General features: G+C 46.0%; 2 protein-coding genes across 7 annotated transcripts in view; one reads left to right on the top strand and one right to left on the bottom strand.

Moving 5' to 3' along the window:
* The window catches only part of LOC117451547 (uncharacterized), an 8,418-nt gene extending 8,357 nt beyond the window's left edge, over positions 1 to 61 (bottom strand). Inside the window, exon 1 of the mRNA XM_034089905.2 lies at positions 30 to 61. The gene's annotated coding sequence lies outside the window, so the exon portion shown is untranslated. The remainder of the gene's footprint in view (positions 1 to 29) is intronic.
* Positions 62 to 1,329: 1,268 nt separating this feature from the next.
* LOC117451636 (RNA-binding protein FUS-like) overlaps positions 1,330 to 12,076 on the top strand; it is an 84,799-nt gene continuing 74,052 nt past the window's right edge. For 3 of the 6 annotated variants that reach the window (XM_071203950.1, XM_071203952.1, XM_071203946.1), the window contains exons 1-6: positions 1,330 to 1,406; positions 2,844 to 2,927; positions 4,980 to 5,004; positions 5,238 to 5,419; positions 5,517 to 5,724; positions 11,646 to 11,863. In XM_071203950.1, coding sequence (XP_071060051.1) covers positions 5,284 to 5,419; positions 5,517 to 5,724; positions 11,646 to 11,863 — 562 coding nt within the window. In that variant the 5' untranslated portion in view covers positions 1,330 to 1,406; positions 2,844 to 2,927; positions 4,980 to 5,004; positions 5,238 to 5,283. Of the gene's footprint in view, positions 1,895 to 1,955; positions 2,254 to 2,843; positions 2,928 to 4,979; positions 5,005 to 5,237; positions 5,420 to 5,516; positions 5,725 to 11,645; positions 11,864 to 12,076 lie in introns of those variants that run through there. The other 3 variants (XM_071203947.1, XM_071203948.1, XM_071203949.1) reach the window with 3 other exon arrangements.

The following is a 12,076-nucleotide window of genomic DNA, read 5'->3' as shown; positions in this document are numbered from 1 at the left end:
GATTAAAGCCACCTAAGGACATTTGTTACCTGAGATGAGTAAGGCTCCTTCTGTGAAAATGTAGCTGTCATGGTAACCAGAAAACAAGAACACTGCAGTTTGAATTTACATCATTCAAACATAAACATGAGGTCAAGTTGTATAATAAGCTCACTGATCAAGTGTTTGTTAAAAGAGCCTGTTTGACCAACCTTCTTCTGCAACAACAATCATAGCAACAACAACCAACATACAATGTCTTTACGGCTTGGATTGTAAACACATGCAAATAGTGCAAAATTCAAGATACTGAATATATTTGAATATTTATTGGCCCGACTTTATCCATTGGCCCCACATGTCTGACCCAATCACAAGATGGTTTAAAGTGTTATACTCTATTTTAAAGGTTATTTTCAATTACTGGTGTTTAAATGAAGAAAATGTACTTAAAAATAATGATCAGGTATCATAATAATACAAAATAGCCTTTATTTGAACTTGTAATGTATATAATTGTAATAATAATAAAATAAAATAAAGATTTGTCTAGCACTTGTATAAGGTGGGAGCACAACATTCAAGCGCATTCATAGGAGGCATAAAATAAAGAATATACATTAAAAAAGAAAACATCAAACACTGCAAAATACAAGCAAAGATAAAATAGTCTGTAAAATATGATTTAAATGCAGTGCCAGTGGCGTGAATACCAATTGGGAGACTTGAATCATTATTTAAATGATATATATATTATATAAATAATCAAAGGTGGAAGTACTCAGATTATTTACTTAATTAAAAGTAGCAATACTACAGTGTACACATACTCAGTTACAAATGACAGTAGCTACTGCATACAAATGTATATTTAAGTCAAAATAAGAAAGTATTAGCATCAAAATGTACTTTAAATACCAAAAGTTAAAGTACTCGTTATGAATAAAGGCACAATTAAACAACAGATATTTTTTAATGATTTTATTCAAATGAATGGTGCATTAAATTGTTCATTTGATTTGATCAGATTTATTTCGAATGTGTAAAACAATAATACAAACATGTAACATGAGAATTATTATACAATAAAAAAAATTAAAACATTGGTTCATCACTTTAATGTTGTACTTGGTGAAGGTAGGATTTACTTGAATAACTGTATACAATACTGGGTAGTTTAGCCTATAATAATATAAAAATAATCTATGTAAATCAAGTAAAGTACAAGTACCTAAATGTTGAAAACTTGAGTAAATGTTACCTAGTTACATCACACCCATAGTAAATAATTAGACAATGGCTGCCCCCCCCCCCCCCCCACCCTGCGGCCGCAGGAGGAACTGCAGGGCTGTGAAGGCTGCATCAATCTTCTGGGTCCCCCTCCTCTGCTGTCAGATAACAACACTGTCTTATTCGCTCTATTCAAGGTAAAAGGGCTGGTTTTCGTTCGTCGAAATGGCGTCTAACGGCAAGGAGACGTATATTCGGTGTTAAAACAACAGTTTAGATGTTTTAACAGTGAAGGTTAACAAGCTAGTGCGTAACCGCATCTCTTCCCCCTCAGAAGAACCTACTGTGTAGCTGTCACTGTAATGTATTCTTCTAACGGTACCGTAAAGCTAACTAAGCTACCGGTTTATTCCGTTAGCATTTAGCTTAACGGCTACTATGCTATCGGCTGTGGTTAACCAACGTTACTGATCCACTGACCCAGATTCTGACAGTGGCACTCATGGAAAAATACCAATACAGCGATGTAAAAATACTCCATTACAAGTAAAATTCTCCACGAAAATGCCTTCTTAAGTACAAGCCCATAAGCAGGGGCGCCGTAAGGGGGTGAAGAGTTAGGACGATTCTAAGGGCCCATGACTGACAGGGGCCCCAAAATGTTCAGAACATTAAGAAAAAAAATGTAAGTAACCTTTAATCAATAATTAACATTAATAGAACGTTATATTGATAAATTACTCACTAAACTTACGATTCATTTAACTTATTTTCTTCCAAAAGTTAATTACCCAAAGCCTCTGTACACCCCCTTCTATTTACATGTAATGGTTTGGTCCTGCCTCCAAACGCGGTGCGGCACCTGCACTTGCAGAGAGTGAAAGCATGTGAGGAGGGATGCTAGTACTTAGCCTACATACGTGTGTTGTACCATGTTTCAACGACCAACAAAGTCAGGCTCTAAGAAAAGAAGAGAAAGGAGATAAAGACAAGAGAGAGGGACTAAAGGGTGACAGTATGTCACCCAGTTTTTCACAAGAAAAGGTGGGTGTGGTCCATGAGTGGTGGAAATTAGTCTGTTAGCTAATGTTTTTTTGTTTACTAAGCTGACATTAAGTACTGTTAATATCTTTACAGAAAATTCAGAGGTCTTTAATTTCACTGCTCTTTTAGCTGATATTTAAAGGTATGGTAGGTAATTCACTTCAGAAACACTTTTTGTTATATTCCATAGAATGCTCTTAACATCCCGATAGCAATGAATATATTAAATGCTTTGACAATAAATACATACAAAAATGTCATCTGTGGAAGCCGTGGCGCTGTCAAAAGCACGACCAATCATCTGAGCCGGCCCGGCAAAAATGACTGGATGGCCTACCTGCCTGTCAGCCTTCCATCTGTGCACAAACTTATCTCGTGCCCTCATTGGTCATGTGCACGTTCGTGTGTGTTGGAAGAGGGGCTCTGTAAGGAACTCTGAAGGAAGGAGCAGATTTTTTTCGGTTGTGTACTTTCAAATTCTAGCGCACTCGAGCTAGTTTCTCCATTCTTACCTCCCTACCTTTAATAAATGCAGGCACATTTTTAGCGCCTATTCATACTAAATCAGTTGTCCCTCCCCCTGGTGCCAGGTCCAACAGATCCATCTCTAAGCTCAGCAGCCCTGTCCCCCCATAAGGCTGAACCTGAACCAGCTTTTCTCCCAACTGAAGGAGGTGAGCAGCATTGTGTTGAATGACATGCCACTTAACATATCTGAAGGGAGACTGGAATACTATATAACAAAAAGCTAACATCTAATTTAAATTATACATTTAAAACACAGTATTTTCCCACATAGCTAATGATCTATATAAAACAAAAAACTGCTTTTAGTCTATTTAGGATGATGGACAGTTTGAAGCATTGAGTGATCAGTCTGTAAACAAAATGTTAATCAGACATTTTGGTTATGATATTAATACTAATTAGTGCTGCGTACCTGGACTCACATTCAGGTTCAGGTCCGGACTCAAGTCCAGAGGTTCAGGTTCAGGTCCGGACTTATAAGTCCGGACCTGAACCCATGGCTTGTGTCAAGTTGTGTGAGTAACTAAAGTGAACTTATTGTGAGCTAATTATCAATTGAAAATTAACTCATAATCAACTCAAATTCAAACTCGTCAGGTTTATTGAGCTCCCTTCCAACTTGTGTCTACATTTCTCTACAAAGTACAAATGTAAAAAAATACTTTTTGCCACTTAGTCTACAAATGACTTATGACAGCAACTACAGTGAACTACTACAAAGTTCAAACATTTATTTCATTTACCAAACTAACGTAACCAAACAGTCCCTGAGCTGACTGAGCCTAAATCCCTAAAACGTTGCTAAAAGGTAGAGTGTAGAGTAGACTATACGCATTACACTGTTACACACCTACTACAGTATACACTGTAGTGACTGTACAGTCAGAGTGTACTGTACTGTCTGTACACCATGTATTTTCCTCAACTCTACATGTGTACATGATACAGTACATACTACATACATAGTGATGTACATACATACTGTTAGAAATTAAAATCAATGTTGATATGGCGTAATTTTGAATTAAATACACTATTTAATTTAAATCAGTTTTATTCTGAAAAAAACGGAAGGTCACACTATTAACTTAATACTTTTATTCTGAAAATTCTTCACTTCCGGTTAGCATTAGCATGTGGCGAAATGCTACGTTTTCAAACCGTGAATCGAAGGAGAAATGACATTTGATGTTGTACACTGAGCACACTGGGATTAGCACTCATTTATTGACGCTGAATAACTTTTATCAGGGTATGTTTAAATAACCACAGACACCAGAATATACGTAAAAGTGTTAGTTTTTTTGCGAGTCCAAGTACCTTTTCCCGACGTTCCGATTTTAACCGGACTTGAACCGAAACTTTTTACAAGTCCAGTACCGGTTCGGCGTACCGGTACGCAGCACTAATACTAATGTTATTATATTAAAGCAGGGGTGGGGAACCTCCGGCCCCCGGGCCGTATACGGACCGCTAGACCATTTGGTACGGCCCTCGAGGTAATTTATAAACAAAGTGGCCTGTGCCTGGTGGTGGGGCCCAATGTGATATATTTTCATGGGGCTCAAAATCCCTGGCGGCGCCCCTGCCCATAAGTATTAGAAGAACATCTATTTTAAGAATGAAAGTCATATTACTGGTTTGGTGCCTTGGAACAACATTTGTGTGACTTTAATCTTTGATGCATGATATTTAGTGAGATATGAATCACTGTTGACTGGAACACATGGTAGTTGTATTGAGTGAAACATATATACATTTTATATACATGTGACTTCCATTGGATATATATTGCATATATAGATGATATTCATTATATCAGACAATTTTGATTTATTTTCTTCAAAATACTTCACAACTGATTTTTCAAATATCTAAATAGTTGGCCATTATTTCACAGCTCACAATTAAATGATTCATCTTTGCTGCTTTACCAACATTAAAGATATCCAGCCTGGAAATTAAGTTGTTTTAGCAGCACAAAAAATAAATAAATGAAGGTAATTAATATAGAAAGTAACATAATAAACAGCCCTGTGTTCAGCTGTGAGCTGCTAGCTGATCCAGGTGGCTTTTAAATACTTTTATTTATCTTAACAAGTAGAATTATTTATCAACACAGTTCCGTTTATTGTTTATCTGTTAATACAAATATATATATTTTAAATTGTAACACTCAATTTTGTTTATTCCCATAGAATATTCCCAATCATCTGGCCAGGGGTAAGTTTCTCGTCTTTTGGGCCGGAAATAAACCACCACATATTTTATTGATTATTTCTAGTATATGATATCATTTTTCTAATACATTTACATTTGTATTTAGGGAAAAATGTGAAACTATAAAATTAATAAATACAATCTGATTATTCTTGGAATAAAACTGCTCTAATGCTTTTATTACATTGTGTTCATGTTTGGTGTCTGAATGTGGTTGACTCTTTTACCTCTGGCAGATATGGGTCCTATGGAGGTGGAGGTGGAGGAGGAGGTGGTGGTGCTATGGGCCAGGGCTATGGTCAGTCTTCTGGGCAGGGCTACAGCCAGCAGGGCTATGGAGGCTACAAACAGGGCTCTGACAGCAGCCCCGGATCCTACAGCCAGGGCGGATACGGCAGCTACGGTCAATCCCAGTCAGGTGGAGGAAGACTGTCCAAAGCCCCACAGTTATCCACTCAATCTTTGTAGACAAGGAACTTTATCTACATGTCCTGTCTCCTCTCTTCTCCCTATAGGATATGGTTCTCCCCCCTCTAACCAGGGTGGTGGAGGTGGAGGTGAAGACAGTGGCTATAATCAATCCTATAGCCCTGGAGGCTACAACAACAACAACAACAACAACAACAACAACAACAACAACCAGCCGTCCAACATGAGCTACAACCAGCAGTCATCCTTCTCTGAGTACAGCCAGCAGCAGCCTCCTCCTTCATCCTCCGCAGGGTAAGACTTGTACAGCAATAGTGTATTGCCTATTAACTGGATACTGTGCTCACTCATTTGCAGTGTGTGACAGTTGTATTTCTCTATTTGTATTGTTCTATTTCGTATATGGCTTCGCCCTCTAAGGCTATCGCTATTGGGTTATCCCTCTGCGCCCCCGCGCAGCACTGAAACACTTGTAGTCCACGCCCACCCGCTAGGTGGGCCCCACCCTCGGGCCTCCTTCCGGTATAAATAGGAAGGTGGCCCGGCAATCTGCTCCCTCTTTTCTTCAGCAACCAGCAGTTTACTGAAGCACGAGAAAGCAACAGCATGAGCAATAAAGAGTGTGTCCGTATGTGCCCTTCGTGCAATACAGGCTACATTATGAGCTATGTTTTGCATCCGATATGCGCAGCCTGTCTGGGGCCAGAGCACGCGGACGCGGCTCTCAGCCAGCAGGTCGCATGTCCTCAAGACGTCTGGGGTGGGCAGGTGCCCATCCAGGACAGCCTGTTTATGGAGGCGAGTGGGGGGCAGGAGTCGGACGACTCCTTCCCCGCCTCCATCCAGGGCTCGCCATGCGGCTCTCCCCTTCCCCCTCTTCCCCGGACGGGGGAGACGGGGTCGGAGCGAGAGTCAGAGGTGGCGGTCGAGCACGTGGTCCCCTTCTCCGTGGCCACGGCGCTACCGGCATTGGGAGGCATCATGCTGGAGCTGCCGGAAATAATCGGCAAGGCAGCAGCATGTAGAGGTCTCCCCGTTCCACGAGTACGGGAGGTTTTCCCAACCACCCCCGCTCTGGAACCGAGCTTAACGGCATTGTTCGGGGTAAGACAGGCCAACTTGGTCGCCGGACGGCGCCCTATGTTGGCCGACCCCAAGGACCAGTATGTCACCCGCCAGGCTGACCGGGCGCACCAGTGTGCGTTCCAGGCGTCAGCAGCGGCAAACAACATCGCTTTGCTGACCAAATCGGTGGTGACGTTGGTCGAGCGATCCACCACCGTGGTTCCAGAGGAGTCGGAGGAGATCGCTAAGGGGCCAGCACGGCGCTCACGCTGTGCGCAGCCGTGGCGGTGTCCCAGGCGAGGATTACGGCATGGATGACACAGATCCAGCGTCACCTCTGGTTACAGCAGGCAGCGGTCACAGAGCCAGTCAGGAAGGTCTTACTGGACGCTCCGATCAGCTGGGAAGGGCTGTTCGGGCCCCAGTTCCTGACCATGGTTGATTCCATGAAGGCGGCTTCGGAGCAGGCGGAGGACATCCGCCAGCACGTCGGTTGGCTCCAGCCAGCGGTGAAGCAGCAGCGACACCAGCGGCAGCAGCAGCAGCCAACCCGGCGGCAGACGGACAGACACCAGCAGCAACAGCAGCCGAGGCGTCAGAATCGTCCGTCAGCGGCGGCTGGGGCACCGACCCGCACCTCCAGGGCACCGTCCCGCACCGACGAAGGCTGCCTATGACCTGTCGGTTAATAGCCAGCCGGGTTCGGTACAAAAGCCTGCGCTATTTAATCTATCGATTAATAAGCTGCGGAGCACAATAATTACACCAACTGCCTCCAATCTGATGATTAGTAGGCGGCATGGTTCGCGACAGATTTCTGATGGTTATGACTCTTCGGTTATTAAACCACAGACAGTCGCGGCATTCTTCTGTCCGAGATACGCCACCTATACACGGTCATAATAAGCCCATGAGAGCAGTGGTAACGCCTCATGTGGATATTACTGCACACACCTCCATCCATCCTCTGAGCGTGTACACGTCTCATGATGCGAGGCGGAGTGATACGCAGCGTGTGGAGGCTTCGGAGTGGCTCGTCGTCATGACAACCACAACACATCTCGAACAGGCGCGCCCGCTGTCAGTGTTTCTCGGCGTGGCAGCGCCTGTGTTTGATGGACGGATGGATGCACAGGCTGATCAGCAGAGGGTACACCCTGCAGTTCGCCTCCCCCCCCCCCACTGTTCAAAGGGATACAGGTGACATGCCTAACATCCCGAGAACAGTGTCTTGCGCTCCAAGCAGAGCTACGGGAACTCCTGTTGAAAGAGACTATTTCCAGGGTTCCCCAGGAGGAAGAAAATCAGGGGTATTACTCCCGCTATTTTCTTATCCCGAAAAAGACAGGGGGAATGAGACCCACTTACTTCCATGTGCCATCATTCCGAAACACAGGAAATTCCTGAGGTTTTCATTCCAGGGAATAGGCCGTCTATACCAGGCTATTCCCTGGCTCCTCGTACTTTTTCAAAGTGTGTAGAGACGGCGCTGCAGCCGCTACACAGAGGAGGAATGAGAGTACTTTTTACCTGGACGACCTGCTGCTGCTGGCTCGCTCCAGGGAGGAAGCGGCTTTACAGACGGTACAACTCATATCGCATCTGTCAAAGCTGGGTTTTCATGATCAACTGGGAAAAGAGCTGTCCTGTTCCAGCCCAGAGTATTGTTTACCTGGGGGTGGAATTGAACTCAGCCGCATGAGAGCACGACTCTCACGGCAGAGAGTGGAAACGCTGACAGCTCTCCTTCAACGTGTCATACCACGCAGCGTGGTGACGCGGGAAAAGTCCCCACGTCCTGTCAGAGGGGGTTCCCCTGGGCAGAGTTACGTCACACATCTCGGTGTTCACAGACGCATCTCTCTCAGGGTGGGGAGGAACGTGCATGTCACATGTTTTTCCACATAAATGTGCTGGAATTGATCTCCGTACGGAGAATAATTCAGCACTTTGCCCCGTTGCTGCGGAATCAGCATGTGTTGATTCGCACAGACAACAAAGCCGCGGCGGCCTACAGGGCAGGACACACACCGCCACTCATCCCCTGAGCGTGTACACGCCTCATGATGACAGCCGGAGTGAAACGCAGCGTGTGGAGGCTTCGTCACAGCCCTTTCGCCTCACGGGAGGCTGCGTGCCCCAGCGGCAGCGCCACGGCGTCAGGGCTCGCTGCAGAATTCTGCTAGTTTTAACCTATCGGTTAATAAACTGCAGAGATCGCTAATTAAGCCGGCTGCCACTAATCTGTTGATTAAGTAGACAGCAGGGCTCGCTGCAGACGCCTGCCGGTTGTAACCCCTGTTAATAACCTACAGAGCTCGCAGCATTCCTCTGTCCGAGATACGCCTCGTACACACGGCCTTAATAAACACGGCCTTAATAAACACATGAACGCCGTTACTTATAACGCTTCATGTGGGCAGCACTGCACACACCTCCATCCATCCCCTGAGCGTGTACGCGCCTCATGATGAGAGTCGGAGTGAGACGCAGCGTGTGGAGGCCCCCGCCTTGGGTTGCCTCACGGGCAGCAGCGGAAGGGGCTCTGGCGTGGCTCGTCACCATGACGACCAAAAACACATCTCGAGCACGTGCGCCCGCTCTCAGAGTGGCAGCGCGCGGGTCTGATGGACAGATGGATGAGCAGGCTGATCAGCAGAGGAGACGTCCTGCAGTTCGCCTCTCCCCCCCACAGTTCAATGGGATACAGGAAACACTCCTGTCCTCCCAGAAGCTATGTCTTGCGCTCCAATCCGAGCCGCTGGAACTCCTGTTGGAACTCCTGTTGGAACAGGATATCTCCAGGGTTCCTCAAAGGGAGGAAAATCAGGGGTTTTCACTCCCGTTATTTTTCTAATCCCGAAAAAGACTGGGGCAATGAGACATCCTCGATCTGTCAGTATTCCACATGCTGACGATCAAACAGGTGCTGGAATGTGTTCACCATGCGACTGGTTCACTTCCACCTGAAGGGCACTTCCACCTGAAGGATGCATACTTCCACCTGAAGGATGCATACTTCCACGTACCCCTCATCCCGAAACACAGGAAATTCCTGCGTTTTCTCATTTCAGGGAATATCAGACCAGACAATCGTCTGCCTTCGGATATTTCCTGGCTCCTCCCATTTTTGTGTAGAGAAGGCTGGAGCCACTACACAGAGGAGGGATGAGAGTGTGGTTTCCTCTGGACGACCTGCTATTTGCTGGCTCGCTCCAGGGAGGAAGTGGCTTTCCAGACGGTACATCTCGTATCGCATCTGTCAAGCCTGGGTTTCATAAGAAATTGGAAGAAGATAAACTCAGCCAGCAGAGCGCGGCTCTCGCGGCAGCGAGTGGAGGAACTGACAGCTCTCCTCAAGCATGTCACAACCCACACAGCCCTCTCCGTGACGCAGCTGCTCGGCGTTGGCGTCAGCTGGTCACGTGATGATCCCCCGGGGTCTCTTCCAACAGGGGGACACACCAGAGGTGGTTCATTCGCTGCAGAAGCCTGCTGTTTTAAACCTATTGGTTTATAAACTGCAGAGCTCGCGGCATTCCTCTGTCCCAGATATGCCTCCTACACACGGTCACAATAAATCCACGAGCACCGTTATAACGCCTCGTGTGGACAGCATACACATACCTCTCATCCTCTGGGCGTGTACGCGCCGCATGATGAGAGACGGAGTGAAATGCAGCGTGTGGAAACTCCCTCGCAGCCCTTTGCGTAAAAGTGTGAGGCGGTGTCGCAGGCGTATGTCTCGGTAGAGCCCCGGAGAACATGCGCACTCCACCAGAGGAATTCCTCCTCCACGGCTTTGCACGGAGGAATGTCAGTGGAAGATATTTGCACGGCTGCATCTTGGTCTTCCCCCTGTTCATTTATTCAATTGTATTTGAGGGATGTTTCCCTTTCCTCTATGACGCACCCCGTATTGGGTGTCCTGTCAGAGTGAGTGACGTCAGGGAGCCAGCTGAGCGCCTCTCTCCTGCCTCTCGGCACACAGAGAACGGCCTTTTCCCCTCGTAGCAGAGGGATGTTCCCCTTCCTCTAATACACTTCGTACGAAGTGTCTGATTAGAGTGAGTAACGTCAGGGATCCAGCTGAGCGCTCTCCTACCTGGCTGGCGCGGAGAGAGCGGCTGTTCCCCCTCTATGATCGCAGGATAAGGTGGGACCTTCGTCTCTACTTCTCACAGCGGTCGGTATGTATTGTCCCAGCCTTCACCCCGTCAGGAAAACAGGTATGTTTGCTATGTTCCAGGGACGGTGATGCGCCATTACGCATGGCACAACAGGCAGGGATGTGTTATTGAGCAGGTGTGTCTGTGCTTCTAGTGCTGGACGGACCCAGTGGGGCGCAGACTACATCATGCTTCGCCCTTAACCCAATAGCGATAGCCTTAGAGGGCGAAGCCATATACGAAATAGAACTGGGGTTACCTACTGTAACCCAGCTTCTATGAGTAATGGCGCAGCCCTCTAAGCGCTGGGCCCCACTGGCTCTACGAATAGCTGAAGAAAAGTTATATTGTATGGGAGCAGATTGCCGGGCCACCTTCCTATTTATACCGGAAGGAGGCCCGAGGGTGGGGCCCACCTAGCGGGTGGGCGTGGACTACAAGTGTTTCAGTGCTGCGCGGGGGCGCAGAGGGATAACCCAATAGCGATAGCCTTAGAGGGCTGCGCCATTACTCATAGAAGCTGGGTTACAGTAGGTAACCCCAGTTTGTGTTTGTTGTTGTAACAATATGCTGTCGATGCTTGTTATATGTTCCCTTCTTTGCCAGGTCACTCTTGAAAAATAAATGTTAAGTCTTCTTAAATCTAGATATTTTGCATCATCTGTTGAGGAGTCCTGATTTTAACTTTAAGTTGTCAGCATTTTTAAAAATTATTAAATTGTGTCCTTTAACCCATAGCTGCTTAGGAAAGAAATTGTCTTGTACCTAAGTTGATATTAATAAATGCAGGTGAATTGGAGCTGTAGGCAGTGGCTATAAAATAATATGTTAAGTTAAAATATTTCAATATAGAGTTGTTTTAAGCTTTAACAAAGGTGTAAACTCCTGGTTTAGGTTTGGCTTCCGGCAAGCTTTAGTGCCACACATGTCTTGTTGTTGTTTTGTTTTTTTAAAGCTGCTCTCCCTTTCTTTCTTCAACAGCTATGAAGGTAACTCGCAGTCCTCTGGATACAACCAGCCCCCGAGCGGTGGACAGGGTGGAGGTGGTTACGGCAGCAGTGGAGGTCAGTCTGGGGGCTATGGGGGCAGCGGGAGCCACCAGCAGCCATCCCAACAAGGAGGAGGTCACTTCAACCAGCCTCCAGGCTACAACTCACCCCCTCCACAGAGCTACAGCCAGCAGAGCCAGTATGGGCAAGGTGGATGAGAGATGCTTTGTATTGGCCTTTCTGTTTAGACGAGTATTCCTTTTTACATTTTTATAACAAAAATAGATGTCAATCCCAGTTTCTCAAAGTCCAAGGTGATGACTTCAAATGTCTTGTTTTGTCAATCCTAAACCTAAGATCTTTACAATAATATTACTATAATTTGCATGAAAAATTTGTTTAGCTATTAATGTTTGAATAAGG

The sequence above is a fragment of the Pseudochaenichthys georgianus genome, chromosome 8, assembly GCF_902827115.2.
Source record: "Pseudochaenichthys georgianus chromosome 8, fPseGeo1.2, whole genome shotgun sequence".
Lineage (NCBI taxonomy): Eukaryota > Metazoa > Chordata > Actinopteri > Perciformes > Channichthyidae > Pseudochaenichthys > Pseudochaenichthys georgianus.
The sequence above is the reverse complement of the archived record's forward strand: the minus strand, read 5'-3'. Positions and strand labels throughout refer to the sequence as shown.